Source organism: Alexandromys fortis, unplaced genomic scaffold (genome assembly GCF_014885135.2).
Source record: "Alexandromys fortis isolate MF-2015 unplaced genomic scaffold, M_Fortis_MF-2015_v1.1 scaffold_77, whole genome shotgun sequence".
Classification (NCBI taxonomy): domain Eukaryota; kingdom Metazoa; phylum Chordata; class Mammalia; order Rodentia; family Cricetidae; genus Alexandromys; species Alexandromys fortis.
The window spans coordinates 8,294,167-8,314,454 of record NW_026067967.1 but is presented as its reverse complement, the minus strand read 5'-3'; the positions used below and the strand labels follow the sequence as shown (position 1 = coordinate 8,314,454).

Here is a 20,288-nt window from a genome sequence, read left to right as displayed (position 1 = left end):
ATATATATAGAGAGAGAGAGAGAGAGAGAGAGAGACCTTTGTGAGCCAAGGGGATGGTTTAGTGAGGAAAAGCTGGCTTCACAGATGTGAGGACTGTGTTCATATCATCAGCACCCATGTCGAATGTCCTGAAGTGTGGTAGCCTACCTGGAATCCTAGTGTTGGGGAGGCAGAGGACAGGGAACCCTTGGAGAAATCTGACTGGCTAGACTAGAAGACACCCCACTAGTCGAACCAGCAAGCGCTGGGCTCAAGCGACAGATCCTGACTCAATACATAAGGGGGAGCGATCTAGGGAGACACCTATGTCGACCTCTGACCTCCACATCCACGCATACACATCTGCACACGCACACATGCACACACCGAGACAAAGATTATCTTTGTTTCTTCCCTGAGCCACCTTGACTTGACGTCCTAGCTGTCTGTGTATCCATTGCTAATGGGTACGTGGGTTGTTTCTCAGAATGACTGAAATACTGGCTTGTGTTTGAGATGGGCTAGCGGCCTCTCCTATGCCTCTGCTCTGCTAAAGCCTCCACTCTCCTTTCATTTCTAACCAACCATTGTCACCCTCACATTCTCCCTACCCCCTGGCTGGCCCAGGATCAGGCATCCCATTTCAATATGGCTACCCGGGCCCACTGTGTCTCTTGCCCTGTCTCTGCCAGCTCCCAACCATACAGCCACCTGGGGCTCTTCAGTCCCAAAGGAATATTGGCATAGGAAACCTCCATGACTTGGGCTCTTCTTTTCAGAAGACATGGGGAGGTCCAGCTAGAGCTTAGTGCCTCCGTATTGAAACATCGAGAAAGAAACCTGCATTTATTCTCTGTGCTGTTTTATGTGTTACTTAGTGGGAGCTGGTGACATAGCTCAGTTGGTAGGGCGCTCGCCCAGGGTACACAGTGCAAGGCAGCAGAGGCCTGTAGCTCCAGCACTCTGAAGGTGGGGAAGGAAGATAAGGAGTTCAGGGCCATCCTCAACTACGTGTGCGTCTGAGGCCAACCTGGGATACAGCAGACCCTGTGTGAAAAATAAGTCAACAATTTCCTAAACATTGTGTGAGAATTAATTGCTGTAATATTAGCTTAGCTTTCTCATTGTGGGGGCCACAGGGTACCTTAGGAATATACACTTAGCCTCCTCCCCGGTGGGTCACAAAGGACCTTAGGAATGTATATACCACTTAGCCTCCTCCTCGGTGGGTCACAAAGGACCTTAGGAATGTATATACCACTTAGCCTCCTCCGCGGTGGGTCACAAAGGACCTTAGGAACATATAGCTTAGCTTCTTCCCTACCTGTTCCCACCAACCCACTATAAAGGGTGGCACTAGACAGCAGGTCCTATCCCCCAGAGCCAGCAACTCCCGGCTGGCTTGTCTTGCCCGTATCAAATGAGCTATGTTTATCTCCCAGCTTTCCCTGGCAGAGGGTGGAACACAGGCCCAGCTGGGGTGCTGGCTAGAGCCAGTCTGACTCTCTGTGGAGTGAATAATGTCTTTCTTTCTCAGTCCCCTCCCCCCACAAGGGAGGGGTAATTGCAACACCGTGACTACCTTAGGTCTCAGTCAGTTGCTGAAGAAACTGTGTCCTACCTTTCTTGGGGCAGTCCTAAAGCCCTGGGCTTCTGCGCCAGTTGGCACGCCTTCCCATCCCTGCCCACTCAGAGTGTGAGGGCAGGAGCCACTCAGTAAGGGCTCCTCCCTGCCACCAACAGGCCTGGCAGAAGCTGAGCCTGTGGGGGGCCTGGCAGGAGGCCTTTGGTGGCCACAGACTCCACCCTACCATGCCCTCTAAGGTGCCTGGAGTGCTCTTCCTCTAGGGAGGTGCGTGCCCAAGGCCATGTGAACTGCCAAGCACAGCCATTCTGGTTCCACTGACCCTGGCACCGGCACCGGCTCCTGTACAAGGCTCTTGGCACAAGTGCTTGCTCCTGAAGCTGCAAACACACGAGGTGACACTCAGAAATGTCCCACCTTTTCTGAGCGTCAGTTTCCCTATTTGAAAGATATACAGGGGTAGGCTATGGTCTCCAGAGGTTTCCTGTATAGTCTATGAATCCACAATATCACGTTTCTGAGATTCAAGATTTGAGAGTTGCACGCTTGTAAAAGCCTACATTTCATTACATCGTGAAGCTTCTGATGGGCTTTTTGGGTGCTGTGGTTATGAGAAGAGTTGGCTATTCCACAGTCCTTGGAGGTTCTGATGGCTGCATCCACCCTAGGCTCTCAGGCCCTCCTAGGTGGATTAGGATAAAGTTCTGGGAGCTACTGAAGATCATCCCGAGTGCTACCGAGAAGGAGGCAGTGTCCTCTTCATATCTCCCTCCCCTTCTGCCCTCCTCCTGCCTCCCTTCCTGGCCCCAGCCCAGCCTCCTCTCCTCCATCACCATTCTTATTCCGCCCACCTGTGCCCAGCTCTCTCTCCATCTAGAAATAATCAGGTCTTAATTTCTAGGACCTTTTGTAGTCCCAGAGGTCAGGGCTTAATAATAGATTTAGCTTTTATTTGAAGCCCAAGTTGAGTAAAGCTACTTAAGTATCCCACAACCAATTTCACATCTGTTCAGTGGCACTTGGGGCTATTCTAGGATTAAGTCAGATCCCAATCACACCACGCTTACTGTCAGATACAGATTACAATATTTGTTCATTTAAGTAGTGTGTAAGACCAGACTAACAAGACCCAGATCTGGGTGCTGGCTCTACACTTCCTTAACGGTCTATTTCTCATGGTATTTATTTCCACAATTCTCAGGACAGCCTCCAGCCCCTCCTAGCCATGAATATCATAATACCCTAGAGGTCATAGCTCCAAAGTTTCCTCATTCATGAAGCTCCTGGGCCCTTATATCTTCACTCAAAAGCCATCCTGTCTCCCTTAATATCACCAGCCCCTCTCCAGACCTCAGCTTGGGATGCAGAGCTGAAACTGGATCTGAAGGTTGGGCAGAGATGGGGAGGGAGGACTAACAGGTGAGAGTCTCGGCTGGGGAAGGAGGAATGGAAGCTTGCGATCCAGAGGGCAAAGGTCGCCTGCGACGGGTATTAACTGAGCTGCAGGGTGGTATGATCAAACCTGCATTTTAGAAGCATCATCAACATGGGCCGTGGGAGTTGAAAGCCAATTAGAGGACTAGTTGGTGAGGGACCAGAAAAGAGCTATGGCTGTCACTCTGGGGAGAGAGTACCGGGGCTGGACCTAAAGAGAAGCAACTGTGCTTGGTGGGCAAAGGTTTGTCGGTTCTAAGGGCAGCCGCAGGGCAGGCAGGGCAGGATATGGATGGAGAAGGCAGAGGAGCAATCAAGACGGGCATGGAGATTCGAGTGCGTGTGATGTCATCAGGTGGCCCAGAACCACCTACAAGGCTGGGGACAAGTGCAGTAGCCGGAGGCATTTGGCAGTGCAAAGGTTCGCAGAGTGACGGCAAGGGACCACAGTGGTTGTAGCTCCTGGGCAGGGGCCAGAGAATGACATATCAGTGACGGCAGGGCACTTGGCATGTGTGCAGTGAGCATCACTCTCATTAGTAACAGGAAAGAGCTTCCTGACATTCCCTGATTTGTGGAACTTCTGCAACTCAAGTCTTACAACCAGTTGAGAAACACACATGTGCGCGCGCACACACAGACACAGACAGACACACACATAAACACACACAGACACAGATACACACACAGACACACACAGATACACAGAGACACACAGACAGACGCACACAGAAACACACATACACACACAGACACACACATACAGACACACAGACACACACAGATACACACAGACACACATATACAGATACACAGACACATACCCATATATGCACAGACACACATACACAGACAGACACACACACAGAGACACACACACGCACACACATACACACAGAGACACAGAGACGCACACACAAAGACACATGCGCACACTCACAGAGAGACACACAGAGACACACACAGAGACACAGGTACATAGACACATAGATATACACACACACACATAGACACAGGCACACACACACATACACACATATACGGAGGGGTGTAGAGACACCAGGCAGGATCTTGGAGGTGTTAAACAAGGAGCAGGAGGAGAATGACTTGCCAGGCATCTGGAGCCACCTGCAAATGCAGAGAGGCTGTAGTGCCCATGGCTAGGACAGGAAGACTCCTGAACGGGCTCTGAAGGGTGCTAGCCTCCACAGGAAGCACCTACCTCCATAGACTCATTGCCTTAATTTATCTGGTCTCAATTCAGGACAGGGATATTTTCCAGACTGATTGCAGATGGCCCCAGGTCACCCACCAGGCTGTCCCTGAGCTGGCTTCTGGATACATTTTTACCACTATTGTAGCGGCCCTGTTTTCAGTCCCATCCCCTCTTGCTGAGTCTCTCACTCATCACTTCAAGGATCTCCCACCTCCTCCACCTGGACATACTGCCAGTGTTAGGACACCCCCCCCTCTTTTTCAGACAGTTTACATGCACTGCCCCTACAAAGCCACCCCCACCCCGCAGAACCCTGGCTTCACCTTCAGGACTGAGTTAAGCTTGGTCCCAATGTGGTGTGAATTCTTATCACCATGGATTGGAAGCACTTGCTGAGTGGCTCTGTCTCCCATACCAGAGTGTGTGAGAGGAAGGAATGAGCATTGACCCTCTGGCAGGTGCAGAGGCTATGTGGAGTTAGTGCTTGCTGAATTAATGAATGCATGGGTGGATGAGTTTAACCCAAAGAGGGGGTGCGGCTATAGCGGGAGATCCGATGATGGTCTTTAATCTCGGAAACCTCTCTCCTTAGAAAAAAAAAAACAAAACAGCAGCATTGCATGGAAGAACAAGGCCCTTTCAACATGTACACCATGCCACATCACAGGAATTAACCTTCTACCTCCCCTTCCACTTCTTGGCCACTGACTCCCAAAACCACCTGACAAACCAAAGGTCAGAAGCTTGGGGCAGCTGAGGGCAAAGATGACTCCCAGATCTTTTTTTAAATTTTATCTATGTTTTATGTATGTGCATTCTGCATGCCATAGGGCATCAGATCCTATTATAGATGATTGTAGCCACCATGTGGGTGCTGGGAATTGAACTCAGGACCTCTGGAAGAGCATCCAGTGCTCTTAACCACTGAGCCACCTTTCCAGTCCCAACTCCCTGATCTTTATGAGCAAGTCAACATTCCTCATATGTCCCCCTTCCAGTGCACCCCACAGTTTGATCCAAAACATTCATGCAATGGTAAAGGTCCCGTGGGGGCAAGTCAAGCGTGCAGGGTGTGCCTAAGGACTCTTCCAATAGCAATCAGAAACGAACCAAAAAGCCGCTTCTGGGGAGGCTGGAGGGGGCCATGGAAATACACCACAAGGTTCAGGGAGGGGAGCGAGAGGACTGGAACTGTAGTAAGAACTCAGAAAATCTCAGTGAGCCAGACTGCCCAGGAATGCAAGCCTTCGGGTCCCATTTCTACACATACAATCGTATTTTATTCACACAGACACCCTCACTCCCCTCTAAGACACAAGCCTTGCCCTGGGCTCTGGCTCTCCTGGAGGGGGGCCTCTAATGAAATTACAAGAAATGTCTCAGTGGCCAAACTGCGCAAGCTGGCAGAAGGGATACGCTTCTCTGAAACCAGCTCCCTTCATCTGGACACAGCAGACATTTAGAAGTGTGGAAGGACTTCCAAGAGCAGAATCATTGAACCAGGAAGGGCGTCTTTATTACCTATCAAAGAGAGCTGTCCACATTCTATTCCACTTGAAAAAAAATGTGTGTGTGTGTTATATACACTTAGATTCATAGAATCCTAGAAAGCTAAGGACTCCGACTATGTCCAATCCCCTCATTCTAGAGAAAGTGAACCCCAGTGAGGGAGGGATCAGGACTTGCCAGAGATCCTAGATCTCTCCCAGCAAAGACTCCACAGTTATTCCGTAGCTCTGGAAGGGGTGTTCATAGAGATGCCTGTCCAAGGGACAGGACCAGAAGGACTGGCTTCAACTTGCAAGCAAAAGAACCTAACAGAGACACAGCGAAGAATTCCCGAGTACAAGAATGGGCAACAGGCTTGGGTCCTACCCAGGATGGCGCCTGATCGTTGTGCTGCACCTCCCGGGACACCGCTCTGACATCGGTCAGCCTCTTTGAGAGTTCGAGATATTCAAGGTCCTTTTCTCCGAGCCGGCGCCATGGCCGGCGGCTGAGGGAACTTGAGAGGCCAGCCCTGGAACAGGTGCAACAGCTGGAGCAACTGCGCAGCTGTCTCGGGGCTTGCTGCTTCAAGCCAGTGAGTGAGGCAGAGACCTCTACTGGTGGGAGCAGGGAGGTACAGAACCTTGTGGTTAGAGACACAGACTCGGGGTCTTCCCTTCCCTGCTCCCCACCGGGTCATGCACATCTGGACAGATGGATAGAGATGTGACCAAGCTGGACAGCAGGGCAGGATTCCATGTTGCTAAGTATTCCAGGTACATATTTCTCTAGACCGTTCCAGGCACGTTTTCCTGGGAATTGCTCGTTTATTCCTTCCCACAGGACAGAGTACCTACATTCTCCCAACTCCCACTCCCAAAGTCAAGTGGACTTAGGATGAAGACAGGCAGTTAATGCTACCCTGGTCCTCAAACGTCACCTAAGCGCAAGCATCTTACCTCACAGGTGGCAGAGGCAGGGAAGGACACGGTGCCTGAGGTTAGATTTTGGCATCAGGGAAAGAGCAAGTGTTGCTACCCTGACATTCTGAGGGTGAGTTTGCCTTTGGAATCACACCACAACTGAGGAACCACCCTTCTGTCCAGGCCTCTTCCGGGGTCTGAGAATCCATCACCTGGGAACCAAAACTCCAATTCCCATTAGACGCAAACTCCAGAGGGCTGATGTCTTACTTGGTAATCAGCTAGTCTCCCGAAAGCAGCATAGAAGAGAAGCCTGAAGCTAGATGGATTATAAGGATACAATGCAGAGAGAAGCAAGTGCTGGAGAAGGCACTGGAGAGGAGTAAAGAATGGGGCCACTTCTGGGTCACAGAGGGGATGAATGACCACACAGATGTGACCACACATGTGACGAGTCCACCTGGGGCTTGGGTCAGCACAGGCAGAACTAGGCCAGAGCCTCCAGCCTGTGTGAAAATGGGATACAGCCCATGGTGAGGCTGGGCAGTTAGGGTTCAGCTTATGGCCTATCTGAGACTCAGTCTGGATCTGTGGGTAGAGCCGAAAAGAGAATAAAGAACTTCTGATGAGCAGCCTTGGACTTCAACTAAAGAGTGTGCCAAAACCCCCCACTCACAGGCTCCAGCCATGTTTCAGGCTGTAACCACCTTGGAAGTCCATCCCGCACACACCCGAGAACACCCATCTGTCGGCACCATTTGTAAAAGCACTTTGGAGTTACCAGGAGACTTCACACACACCACATGCTTGAGATCTCTCTTACACTAAGACAAGACTTTTCATATGAGACCTTAAGACAGGATGCTGGCAGGAGACTTGCAATGATGACAAAATCCACAGACCAAGAGCACCAATCAACCTTAGGCTCAGTGACAGGTGAAGGTGTCCCAACACACGTGACCAATACATGACAGAGCTGGGGTTAGGATCTAGGTCTCTGTTCCTTTCTCCATGGCTCAGTAGTAGTCCCCCCTTTCAGCTTGACTCTAAAAATAGGTAATTTGATGGCTAGACACAGAAGAGAAAGCTCTCCCAGCCTTAACGCCAGGATCCCAATGCTCCTCCCTGAATGCCAGGTCACCTAAATGACGGTCATTTTCTTGAGTGTCTGGAGCTTTGTATAGACAGGGCTATGGAGGGACCTGGGGACAGATACAGATTAGAAGGCCAGTGGAGGCACAGGGGGCCTGGGGGGAGGGGTCATCAGGCAAAGGTGATTGTAAAGCTCAAAAGGGCTGGTGGTCATGTGGGGTAGCAGAGGCTTCGAATAGTTCCTGGGTCATCCTCAGAGTGGACCTCCCAGGGCACTGATATTGGGAAGGGAGCTGTGGGGCCAAGGCCAGGGCAGACACAGAGGTCCTCTGAGACTGTCTCTTTTGGTGGACAAGCAAGCAGACAAGGAGGAAGTCCTCAAGGTTCAAGGAAGGAGCGAGGACATTTACTGAGTATTTGGCATCTTGCTAGGCATTTGAAAGCACTATTCCCTTGAATCCTTCCCCAAACCCTTCAGACCCTTGGTTAGTAGCTCTCTTTTGCAGATGAAGAAACCGAGGCTCACAGGTTTGAAAAGCAACACCGGTGTAAGAGGCAGGGTCAAGGCTTGAACCCAACTCTGAACACTCCCGTTCACGAGGACATCTACAAATCTCCAGCCTCCGGCAGGCTAGGGAACATCAGACAGACATGCAACCTTCCACTCACCAGAACAAACAAGACAGCAACCAGCCTCACCAGCTCCACAAAATCTGGGAGTGAGAGGGAAGCAGAGCTGACCTGCAGAGCTGTGTGGAGATTGAAGGTTCTCAGCTAGGAGGTAGGAAGCTGGGGTCTTCAAACCAGGCTCTGCCCCTGCGGCCTGGAGCAAACCACTGCCCCTAGTTGGTCCCTGTTTCTTTATTAAGGGAGTTCAGAAGGGATTACCAGTTTAAGGGGGCTGTGGGCCTACATAACCTGCTTGAGGGTTACATTGTTTTTGAAGAGGAAACTCCGGCGTTATTCTTCGGGGAAGCTACCTCGCAAAACATCACTCTGCAAGTTGTCCTGCATGCTCTGTCATTTAATACTCAGAACGGTTTTAGGAGTCTCACGTTTTATAGATTAGAAAAGAGACAGTGAGGTTCCTTCCGCGTCTGACTCCCACTGGATAGTATTCAGTGGGGCTGAGAAGATGAAAACACTCATCTAGTTTACCAAGTCCCGATGCCTTCCAGCGTCTCCCAGCTCCACACCACGGTGCCTTCCAGGCACTGCGAGGCAGGCTTTGGAATTAGAGTCCCGGCTATGGATGGTTCACAAGCTTCGGGTAACTTTCTCCTCTTTGCCCCGCTACGTTTACTCCTCTGTTAAAAGTGAGTGATGGCACCTCCCTGCAATATTGTGAGCGTCCGGAAAGAAAAAGGACTAGAAAGGTCACCCTGCTTTGTTCATCTTTCTGTCCAAGAGCTCTTCCACACAACAGCCTTTCTCTCTTCATCACACACTCCTTTCCTGCGGCAACACACCGGGCTGCTGGGAACACAGTCCCTTTCCACAATGCGCAGTGCCTGCCCTGTGCAGGGCAGCATCTCCCCTACCCCGCGTGGAGTTTGCCAAGCCCTTGTCTTCCCACAGACTCAGCAGCCCACATTGGTCTCAGACTTCCTGCTATGCAGGTGCTGCCTGAATGAATTCATGAACCAGGGCTCCCTGTATCCCAGTGGTCTCCATCCCACCCCTGCCTGCCCAGACTCTGCCTCGTTTCTACTTACGGGCTCGGGCTTGCGAGTCCAAGGGGAACCAGAGCATCACGAGTCCCAGCAAAGAGGAGAAGATTCTCACCCCGGGAACCATCCTTCTTTGCCCCAAGGTCAGACAACCCCGGGATGAGCCGGGAGAAAGTAAGACTCTGAGAGGAACGTAAAAGTTCCCAGGACCAAGTAGGACCACTGCCTAAGGAGTCAAAGAAGTAAAGATGAAGAGGAGCCAAGGACAGGAGAGGTCTCAGGTGGGGATGAGAGGACAGTAGGAAGGGGACAAGGAGAAAAGGGAGAGAGATGGAGAGATGGGAGATGAGGAGTTAGAGGAAGGTCCGGCAGGAGGGAAAAGCGATGGCAGAAAGGGAGAAGGCGCTAGCTAGAGAACCGGGGTCTGCGGGGCGCGCGTGGCTCTCGGGGTTCGGTGCTCGGGTGGCGCTGGCTGGCGGCGGTGCGGCGGTGCGGACTCTGGCACGGACCAGCGGCGCGATGGGACTGCAGGACCCTCGGCGGCGGCGCGGGAGAGGCTGAGCGAGGCCGCTGTGCACGCTTCGGGCTCCAGACGCCGTGCATTTGTACTTTGCCGCGGGAAGCCTGCAGCCCCGGGCCGGCCTAGCTCTGGCGCCTCCTCTAAGGCACCGCGAGCTCGTGGATTGGCCACCCGAGAAACAAGCCCATTTTTCCCCTCCCCTCTTGCATAGGGCTCCGAACCTCCGCTCCCAGGCGAGGCGCCGAGTGGAGACGAGGGGTCTGCGGAGGGGAAAGGGACCACTGGGTTTTAATCCCTGTCTCCTCTGCAAGGGGACACAGCCCAGTTACATTTCAGGTGGAAGTAGGCTGGGGTTCGAGTGGGGACGAGTCTGGGAAAACTCAGGATTGGGTGCTTGGTGGGGAGTGCAGAAACACTTGCCTTTCTTAACACAGTTAGTGGTTTTGGGCATACCACCTGGGAAGGACACTTTCTCCCTAGCACTAAAATGAAGGTTTCGGTGACTTTTAAGATCTTCAGTATCGTCTTGCAAATGTTGCAAAGTATCAGATGAGATTAGGAGCATCAAAGCACTCCGAGTTGGGAGCAAAGCCATGCTATCACCATTTCAGGTACCTGGATTCTCCAGTCTCCAGGCGGTGGTCCCAAGCGCCATCCCCTGGTTGAGAGCTAAGCTCTGCCTGCACAGGTGAAGTCCCGCCGCTCTCCCATGTGTCAGTGACAGCCGGATGCCAGAACCTTGTCGTTCACGCCGACCCAGAACCCCAGCAACCCAGACAGGCTGTGCTTCCAGACCTCATGTTGAATGAGCTCCTGAGCTAATAGGACCCTAAGAAGAGAACCAGCTCTGCCCACACCAGAGCACCCAGGATCCGCAGCGAATGGGCAGACGCAAGGTCCCGGCCCCATCCACATCTTGCTGGGGCGCTGTGGGTAAACACAGCCTTCCTAACTTTGGACCTTGGCTTCCTGAGGTTCTACTTGAACTCTTAGCAGAGTCTCAGGGAGACCAGGAAACAGATAAGAAAAGAGAAGAGGTGGCGGGCCAAACCCCACTCTGGCAGAGAATCTGATTGCCAGGTTCAGACAGTGAAGGGCAGGAATAAGTCTGGGCTCCCTGTCCCCCTGTGTCGTCACCTCCTCATCCCAATGAGCAGTGGGAGGAACCAATGACCCAGGAGTCCCCTTCTCAGGGCTCTCAGAATGAAGACACAAACACCGACTTCCCCCAGTACCCCTCAGACTTGACTTTCTCTCCATCACAACCGGCCTTCTCTCCTTCCTCCGGGGTAGAGGGTTAAGCGCACCTCTTTGCTCTGTCTTTGGTAACATGAGCTCTGCACCCATCTTAATGTCTTAGGCTACAAGAAGCTCTAAACCTTTACCAACCACTGCATCCCCCAAGTGACCCTGCATTTTTCTCGCCTCTGTATCTTTGTGCGCGTTTTCCTTCTGCTAAATCAGTTTCCTTTTGCTTCTCAATCTTGGCCCTTGAGCAAAGTAGACCAGCACTTTCTGGTTTTAGCTCCTGGCTTGTCAAGTTGTCCCAGCTGGCTTCAATGATCCTCCCTGCCTCAGCCCCCTATTGACTAGGAAAATAAGTCTGCATCCCGGTGCTGGAAGTTTCTGTGACCTCAAGCTGCTTGTTTCTTTTTGCCGTGCGTTTTTTTGGCGTGTTCACACTTGGGCACTGTGTGCACACCTGTGTATGCTGGTGCACATACCTCTGCACTTGCATGTTATGGCCAGAAGAGGGCAGCTGTTGCCTCACTGCCGTCTTACCCAGCTAATTCCAGGGATCCTTCTGTCATCACTGGGGTTACAAGCTTTAACAGCTACACACAGCTTTTTGATGTGAATCCCAGGGATTTGAAGTCAGGGCCTCATGTCTGCCCAACTAAGCCATGTCCCTAGCTTCCCATTTTAAGTTACCATCTTCCTGCCTTTGCCTCTAAGTGCTGTGGCTGTAGGGATCACTACCATGCTCAGCTGGAGATGGGACAGGGCTTCCTGCATGGTAGGTAGGTAGGCACCCTAACTTAGCAACGCCATCTCTGGGGACTTCACTGAGTTCTCCCAGACAAAAGTTTTTCTTTTTAATTTTTGTCTTGCTGCAGTCGGGGCTCAAACCTGGGGCTTTCTAGGGCTTTGCTAGGCAAGGGCTCTAGTAAATTCTCAACCTTTGTGTGGAGTGTAAATTTATGCAAAATTTATTTGCATTTCATCCTGCACTGTGAGGAAGATGCCCTTTTCACTTCTGTAGCTATTTTGAGTGCTATGAAAACCTTTGATTCACAATGACACCGAATAAACATGGCTGAACGCATGAGCAAGAACAAGGGTGACTTCGAAAGACATTACTCTTTCATCTGAATACATGAAGCACCCACTGGCCTCAGCCTTAATCACAAATGTTCAGCACTAAGGTTCTTGCCAAGCATGTGCAAGGCCTTTGGTTTTTTACCTCAGCGCATATTACTACAGTCTGCTTTAAAAGGCCTCCAGTCCTTAAAAACCATGATACTTTAATAGTCTCCAACCTCTTAACTCTACACTCCCATGAGCGTACTTCCAACGTATTTGGTCCAAGTGGACATTCTTGTTCCAAAGGAGAAAAATACAAGGCCAAAGCGAATGAGCAATCATAACAAAGTATAATCAAGCCCAAGAGGGAAAACAACAAAGCTTGCAGCTTCAAAGACCACCATCTGGATTCTTCTGGACTCCAGAGAGTTGGTAGCAAAGTCCCTTGAGGAATACTTAGTTTTTTTTTTAAATGTCTCGTATGGTAATATACATTCACAACACTTAACCATTAATATGATCTCAATTGATGTTATATTACATGATAAAGAAACAGAAGAAAGAAAGCCATAAATACCGACTTAATATGTTTACAAATAATTCCTGATAGGTAGGACAAAAGCATTCATGTCGTTGCAGTTCTCATGTCTGTAACTGGTCATGTGACCTCGGTGGAAATTTATAAGTTCATCTGCTACTGCTTGCTCTGTACCTCCCCCACCCTTAGCGAGCGCTTTCGTGAGGTTTCATGAGCTTTCGTGAGCTTTCGTGAGGGTGAAATCATGCTTTCACTCAAAGGGTCTGGGCCTGCTGTCATCGTGTCTGGACTGGACAGTTGTAGCTTCCAATTGGCCTGGATCCTCCCTGAAGGATCTCTTGCACCGCAGACATACTCTTCCTTACCCCCTTATGAAGAAACAGTCCAGTTCCTCCCTGGTAGTCTGGGTCAATCAGTCCTTCTAACACGGTTGTTCCTTCCTTAGCTGGCTCAAGAACACCAGGAGCCCCAAAGGGCCAAGTCCTCACTTCAGTTCAGTGAAATATTTGGTGGGGCTCCTGGTAGAAGCATTCCTCCATCTAAAACCAAAACTTCCAGGCTTACAGAGCATGAGGTCACAGGAACAGGAAGCAAACAGCTTCCTAATAGGCTACTGGGGTGATTGTGAGTGGAACCACCGCCATTTCTTCCCCTTGATTCCTGGACCTGTGAATCCCAGCTGTAGGAGAAACAGTACTAAATATTGGACACTGATTCAAAGCATATACAGACATCTGGAAAGCCCTGCCCAAACACGCCAAGCTATAGCCACCCAACTGACACTTTAACTGTATCTTTACTTTATAATATTTAATGATTATTATTATTTTACATGTACGAGTATTTTGCATGCATGTATGTCTGTGCGCCATATGTACATACATACGGTGCCCAGGGAGGCCAGAAGAGGGTTGGCCTCTTACAGACAGTTGTGAACCATACTTTGGGTGCTGGGAATCAAACTTAGGTCTTCTGATAGAACAGCCATTTAATTCTTCCCTGAATGTCTTTCTCACTAATTTCTCAATCTTGCTCCTTCTAAATCCCTGACTATCTAGCCAATCTATTGGCTATAGCCCATTGATCAGTGAAAAATCGCATATGTGTAAATGTCTCTGTCTAAGCAAACACACCGATCTGTTTGATCACCAGTGTCCTTTATGGTTGTTCTGGAAAGGGCCTGTGATGCAGCAGCTGTCTACTTCAGGGTGATGCCTGCATGGCATGCAGAACCACCAGTAGCTGGGTGAAGTGGTGCACGCCTTTATCCCAGCACTTGGGAGGCAGAGGCCAGTTAGATCTCTGAGCTCAAGGTCAACCTGGTCTACAGAGTGGGTTCCAGGACAGTCAGAGCTGCATCGTGAGACCCTGTCTGGGGGAAAGAACAGCCAGTAAACCAGGGTATAGTTTTTTCTTCAGTTAACTGATCACAGGGCATATCCTACAGGGCCATAGTGGATGGTCAGAGACAGACAACATTGTAAGAGACATAGGAACCATAGGCATTTGGGAAACTTCCTGTAACTGGCTTGTGCCCTCTGAAACCTCACAAGACACATTTCCATTTGTCTGTGATGCTTTCCGTGTGATCCTCCAGTTTCCCACAGTAGCTCACTAAACTGTGAGCCCTCAATGATGTCTTCAGCCCAAAGCTCCAAGACCCTTCCACAATCCTCCCCAAAACATTCCAGTCAGTTCCATCACAGCAACACTCTGCTTATGATAGGTTGCTAAAATTCCTCCCCAGGGATAGAGACGGTCTCATTCCCTTCTCCAAGGTCCCAATGACAAACCAAAGTACGATTCCACCAAAGTTCACCCAGGGAAGCCAGTGAGTTTCTTAGGCTTATTTACAGAGCAATGTTGAGGGGTTATGGGCAGGAACACAGGTGACCTTAAAGCAGCCATACTGGAAAGTCAGTAGCCAGCAGGGATGATGGCTTCCCTGTGGCTGCAAAGATGGAACCCCCTCTTCACCCTTTCCCATCTATAGCCATCCACTACCCATGCTGAAATATAGACTACATTGATTTGGAGCAGATATTGCTTAGCAAGCACAGCTGTTGAGAGTTCGTGCAGCAGCTGCCTGCCAGAAGACAGTTTTGCAGGTGTTCTTTCTGGCCTCTGGCGTTTACAATCTATTTCCTGAGCCTCAGGAGGAGGGCCTGTGATGGAGATGTCCCATTTGAGGACAAGCAGTCACTTCTGTCCACTGCAAGAAGCTTCTCTGGAAAGGGGGGGTCAGCTGGACTAACATATGGGTATAAGAATAAGTAATTAAAAGAAAGCTTACAGTGCTCCGGTTTAGCGAAATTATAGTAACAGGATCTACGGCGCCTCAATCCACAGGTTCTTGACCAGGCATATTTAGTGTTAGGTATGAATTTCCCCATGTTGAGTGGGCCCTTGAATCCAGGCAGACATCTGTAGGTCACTCCTCAAGACACTCTGGCCACTATCACTTTCTTTTTTTATTATCTTATTTAATTAACATTTTAAAATCTATTTTACATACTGACCACAATTTTCCCTCTCCTCCTGTTCCCTTCCCCCATCCACTGGCTCCCATCTGCCCCCTCTCCATCCACTCCTCCTCCGTCTCCATTCAGAAAGGGGCAGGCCTTCATGGGTTTGAACAGAACATGGCATATCAAGTTGAGACAAGACCTAGCTCCTCCCCCTGCATCAATGCTGGGCATGGGGAACAGGTTCCCAAAAGTTGGGTCCCATGCAGGCTCCCTAGCTGTTGGTCCAGAGTCCATGAGGTCCCTCGAGCTCAGGTCAACTGTCTCTGTGTTCTCCCATCATGGCCTTGACCCCCGGCTCATACAATCCCTCTTCCCTTTCTTCAGCAGGACTCTGGAGCCAGGCCCAGTGATTGGCTGTGGATCTCTGCATCTGCTTCTGTCAGTGATTAGATAAACGTTCTCTGATGGCAATTAGGGTAGTTATCAATCTGATCACTGGAGATGGCCAGTTCAGGCACCCTCTCCACTATTGCTAGGAGTCTTAGCTGGGGTCATCCTTGTGGATTGCTGGGAGTTTCCCTAGGGCCAGGTTTCTCCCTAACATCAAGACATCTCTTCTCTCTTTCGTTGCTCCCCCTCTGTCCCACCCCCAGCCCACCTCCAGTGCCCAGCCTGCCCAACCTGGTCCCCAACCCTCCCCACCCCTACCCCCAGTTTACCCAGGAGATCTCTTCTATTTCCCCTAACCAGAAAATCCATACACATCCCTCCTTGTACCCTCTTTGTGTTCTAGCCTCCCTGGGTTGTGGATTATCAGTTGGTTGCCCTATAATTTACTCCTAATACCCACTTATGAATGAGTACATGCCATGTTTGTCTTTCTGGGTCTGGGTTACCTCACTCAGAATGATTGTTTTTCTAGTTCCATCCATTTGCCTGCAGATTTCATGAGGTCGGTTCTTACAGTTGAGTGATACGATACTCCATTGTGTAAATGTACCACATTGTCCTCACCCATTCTTCAGTTGAGGGGCACCTAGGTAGTTTCCAGGTTCTGGTTATTATGAATAATGCTGCTATGAACATAGTTGAGCAAGTGTTCTTGTAGTATGATTGAGTCTCCTTTGGGTATATGCCCAAGATTGGTATAACTGGGTCTTGAGGTAGATTGATTGCCATTTCTCTGAGAAACCACCACATTGATTTCCAAAGTGATTGTACAAGTCTGCACTCCCACCAGCAATGGAGGAGTGATTCCCCACTCCACATCCTCTCCAACATAAGCTGTCATCAGTGTTTTTGATCTTAGCCATTCTGGCAAGGTTTGGGTATGTTGTGCTTTCATTTTTATTGAATTCTAGGAACTCTTTCTCTGTTTCTTCCTTGACCCAGTGATAATTCAGTTGAAAGTTGCTTCGATGAGTTTGTAGGCTTTCTGTAATTTGTGTTGTTGTTGAATTCTAACTTTAATCCATGGTGATGTGATAATATACAGGGGGTTTTAGCTGGGCAGTGGTGGTGCACGCCTTTAATCCCAACACTCAGGAGGCAGAGGTAGGTGGATCTCTGTGAGTTCAAGGCCAACCTGGTCTACAAGAGCTAGTTACAGAACAGGCTCCAAAGCTACAGAGAAACCCTGTCTCAAAAAACAAAAACAAACAAACAAGCAAAAAGATACAAGGGATTGTTCCACTTATTTTTGTATCTGTGGAGATTTGCTTTGTGCTCGAGTACGTTGTCAGTTTTAAAGAAGGTCCCATGAGGTGAGGAAAGAAGGTATATTCTATTGTGTTTGGGTGAAATGTTCTGTAGATGTCTGTTACGTTCATTTGATTACGAATCAACCTTTCCTAAATTCAAAGCAGTTGCCCATTGAAAACCTGAATAGATATCAATGGTGTGATGTACATATTTTAGTTTTCCAAATTCTACAAAATGGAACATATCCATCTGACAGATTTCATTCCTTTGAGTACCCTTTGGATTACTTCCTGAAGGTAGTAGTGTTTGGTTGTATAAAGAGCAAGTAAAACATTTTCTTATAATCTCCTTGGCTTGTTGCCACATGATGGAAAAATCTTTTTTAAAACCTTTGCTATTGACATGATGCTTTTAATGAAATTCTGAGGCCTCCAGCACATTTCCTATCAATAGTTGATCAATTTCTGCATTACCTCGTGCTAGAGCACCTAGTAAACCTTATGGGATCAGAAGTTTGTTAAATACATGGGATGCCTCCTATTCCTGATTATTTCTACTAACTGAATAAATAATAAAGTCAGTTCTGAATCATCTGGTGTAAATTCAGCAGTTTCAGTATGCAAAACAACTCTCTGCATATTGTGAATTGGTAACTATGTTATAAAGTTCTGTAAAATCCATTAGCACACTGGGAATAACATACAATTCTGACTTTTGAACAGAATCATAAGGGTTTTAATCCACTTTCCTTAAATCTTCTGATTTTAACATTCCTGATTTATTTACATCAGTATAGAATATAGGGGCTCTAGATATTAGTTTTTCTCCATACAATGTGAGGAAGAATCCAGGTAGTTCACTTTATAAGTTGAATTCTCTTGTTTTGGGGATATTTGTTGTTAAGGTCTTTGCCAGGGTTCACATTCTGCCCATAATTTGTCAATTTTGTTATTAGTAACAGGTAATGTGATTTCTGTTGTAACTATGTTCGCTAATTGACGAAGTCTCACTTTTCCTTTCAGAATCAACTCAGAGACTTTTTTCACATGAGTTTTTAGTTTTAACTCTGTTTGTGTGGTACAAAGATTTATTCTAAGATGTTATCTTCCTCTGTGTTAATATCCCATAGGAGAATGCTTAGAGGATAAAATAACCAGAATGCAATGAAGCTTTGGATCCAAATAATTCACATGGGCATCCTGCAATTTTTTTTCATCAAAGTCAATTCTCTGTCGGCTTCAGCTGATAATTCTCTTGCACTATTTAAGTCCTTGTCACTGTCTAAGCTTTTAAACAAATTTCTCAGTTCATCAGCTATTAAACAAATAGTAGGCCATAGATTATAAACGTCTCTAACAATCTTTGAAAGTCATTAAGAGTATGCAATAAAGGGGTCTAATTTTTTTGTGGATATATATATATTCGAGACAGGGTTTCTCTGGTAGTTTTTGGTGCCTGTCCTGGAACTAGCTCTTGTAGTTGTGGATATATTTTATATCCTAAATAATTAATAGAATCTCTTCCTTTTAGGAGCAATCCCAAACAAGGCAAAATTTTCTTTACTTCTTCAAACATTCTTTCTAAAGTATCTACATTTGAATCAGTCCCTAAAAGGTCATCCACAGAGTGATAAATTATAGATTGAGGAATCTGCTTATGTATAGTTTCCAATGACTGACTTACAAAATATTAGCACAGGGCTGGGCTATTTAACATTCCCTGTGGGAGACTCTTCCATTGACATCTCTTAACAGGCTGAGAATCATTATAAGTAGGCACTGTGAAGGAAAATTTTTCTCTATCTTTTTCTTGTATAGTGAAAAAACAACCTTTTAAATCAATAATTATAAGAGGCTATCCTTTAGGCAATAGGGAAGGCAAAGGAATTCCAGACTGTAGCGAGTCCACTGGCTTAACCACCATTCTCTATTTTCTAGATTTCTTTTTAATAACAAATGCAGAAGAATTCCAAGGGTTCATTGATTCTTCAATATGCTGATCATTTAGCTTCTCCTGTACCAGCTGTTCTAAGGACTGCAGTTTCTCTGTTGTTAAAGGTCATTGTAGAACCCATACAGGTGTGTCTGTCAACCATTTTAAAGGTAGGACTGTTTGTGCCTTTAAAGTTCAGCAGCTGCTGTGCCCTGTTCTTGTACAACCTGAATGGTTGGTGACTGTTCTTCATAATACCTTTTAATATTTTTCCCAGAAACATACATTAATTTATGGTTTGTTTCTATGACTGGGGAAATGTTAATTTGAATATTCCATTATTGTAACAAATCACGTCCCCATAAGTTCAGTGCTATGTTAGTCACATATGGTTTTAATGTTCCTCTCTGACTTTCTGGACTTATACATTGGACCCATCTTGTACTCTATTTTATCTGAGATTAAGTTCCAGTCCCTAAAAGCTGAACATTTACCACCTGAAGAGACCAGTTTGGATGCTAAGATTCTGGTGCAATTATTGTTACATCTGCAACTGTATCTACCAGACCTTTAATAACAACATCATTTATTCATATTTTTAATTTTGTTCATTGTTCATTTGCCAAAATATTTGCTTTATGGTTTCTCCTGAAAATTTTGTTCTCTCTTCTATAGCTTTTCTATCATTCAGAGCAGTATATTAGGTATTAGGTTCTTTAATTGCTCTGGGAAGGAATTTCCTCCACGGTTACAAGAAATGACTTAACTGAATTTGGTTTAAGGGCCTACAAGAGGCTCCTCAAGGAATTTCCTGAAGGCTAAGGGCTACTTTGACTATCCCTTGTTGATCTACATTTGTTAGCCCAAAGCCTGCCTTTGCAATACCTTCTGTAGAATCCAGAAAGGAGAGGCATTCTATTTGAATTATGCATAGAAAAAACATTGTTTTTAGGAATGCCCTATTTACAATCCCCTTTTAAGTGACTGTGTTTGCCACAATTGAAACAGTTGACATTTTATTTTTCTTCAGACCTCTGAATTACTCTCCTTCCCAAACATCATCATGGTCATGAGATTCAGTATTGATTGTATCTCAGATCCATTCCTCCAAGGGTGTTGATTTTGCCTTTAATGACCTAATTGAGGATCAGGCTCCAAAACTGCTGTAACCAAGTTGCTCAAGTCATGAGGGATAAATCTGTTACAAGTTGACCACGAGTTTAACAGTTGCTTCACAAAAGTCATATGAGACGATTGCTTCCTTGAATCTCCTTAAATCTAACATTTCCGCAGGATTCCATTTAACTCTTGGGAATATCTACCACTTAACAGTTGTTCATGTAAGGTGACAGGATAAATTAAAGTTGGTTGTCTGAAAAGCTTAGGCTCTTCCTCTCTAACCTTATGATGAAATGCTGAAATTGGTTCTCCATTAAAT

At 47.5% G+C, this 20,288-nt stretch overlaps 1 protein-coding gene across 1 annotated transcript in view; it reads right to left on the bottom strand.

Moving 5' to 3' along the window:
- The window catches only part of Chrdl2 (chordin like 2), a 29,135-nt gene extending 19,115 nt beyond the window's left edge, over positions 1–10,020 (bottom strand). Inside the window, exon 1 of the mRNA XM_050154471.1 lies at positions 9,433–10,020. Coding sequence (XP_050010428.1) covers positions 9,433–9,514 — 82 coding nt within the window. The 5' untranslated portion in view covers positions 9,515–10,020. The remainder of the gene's footprint in view (positions 1–9,432) is intronic.
- Between the last annotated feature and the right edge of the window lie 10,268 nt (positions 10,021–20,288).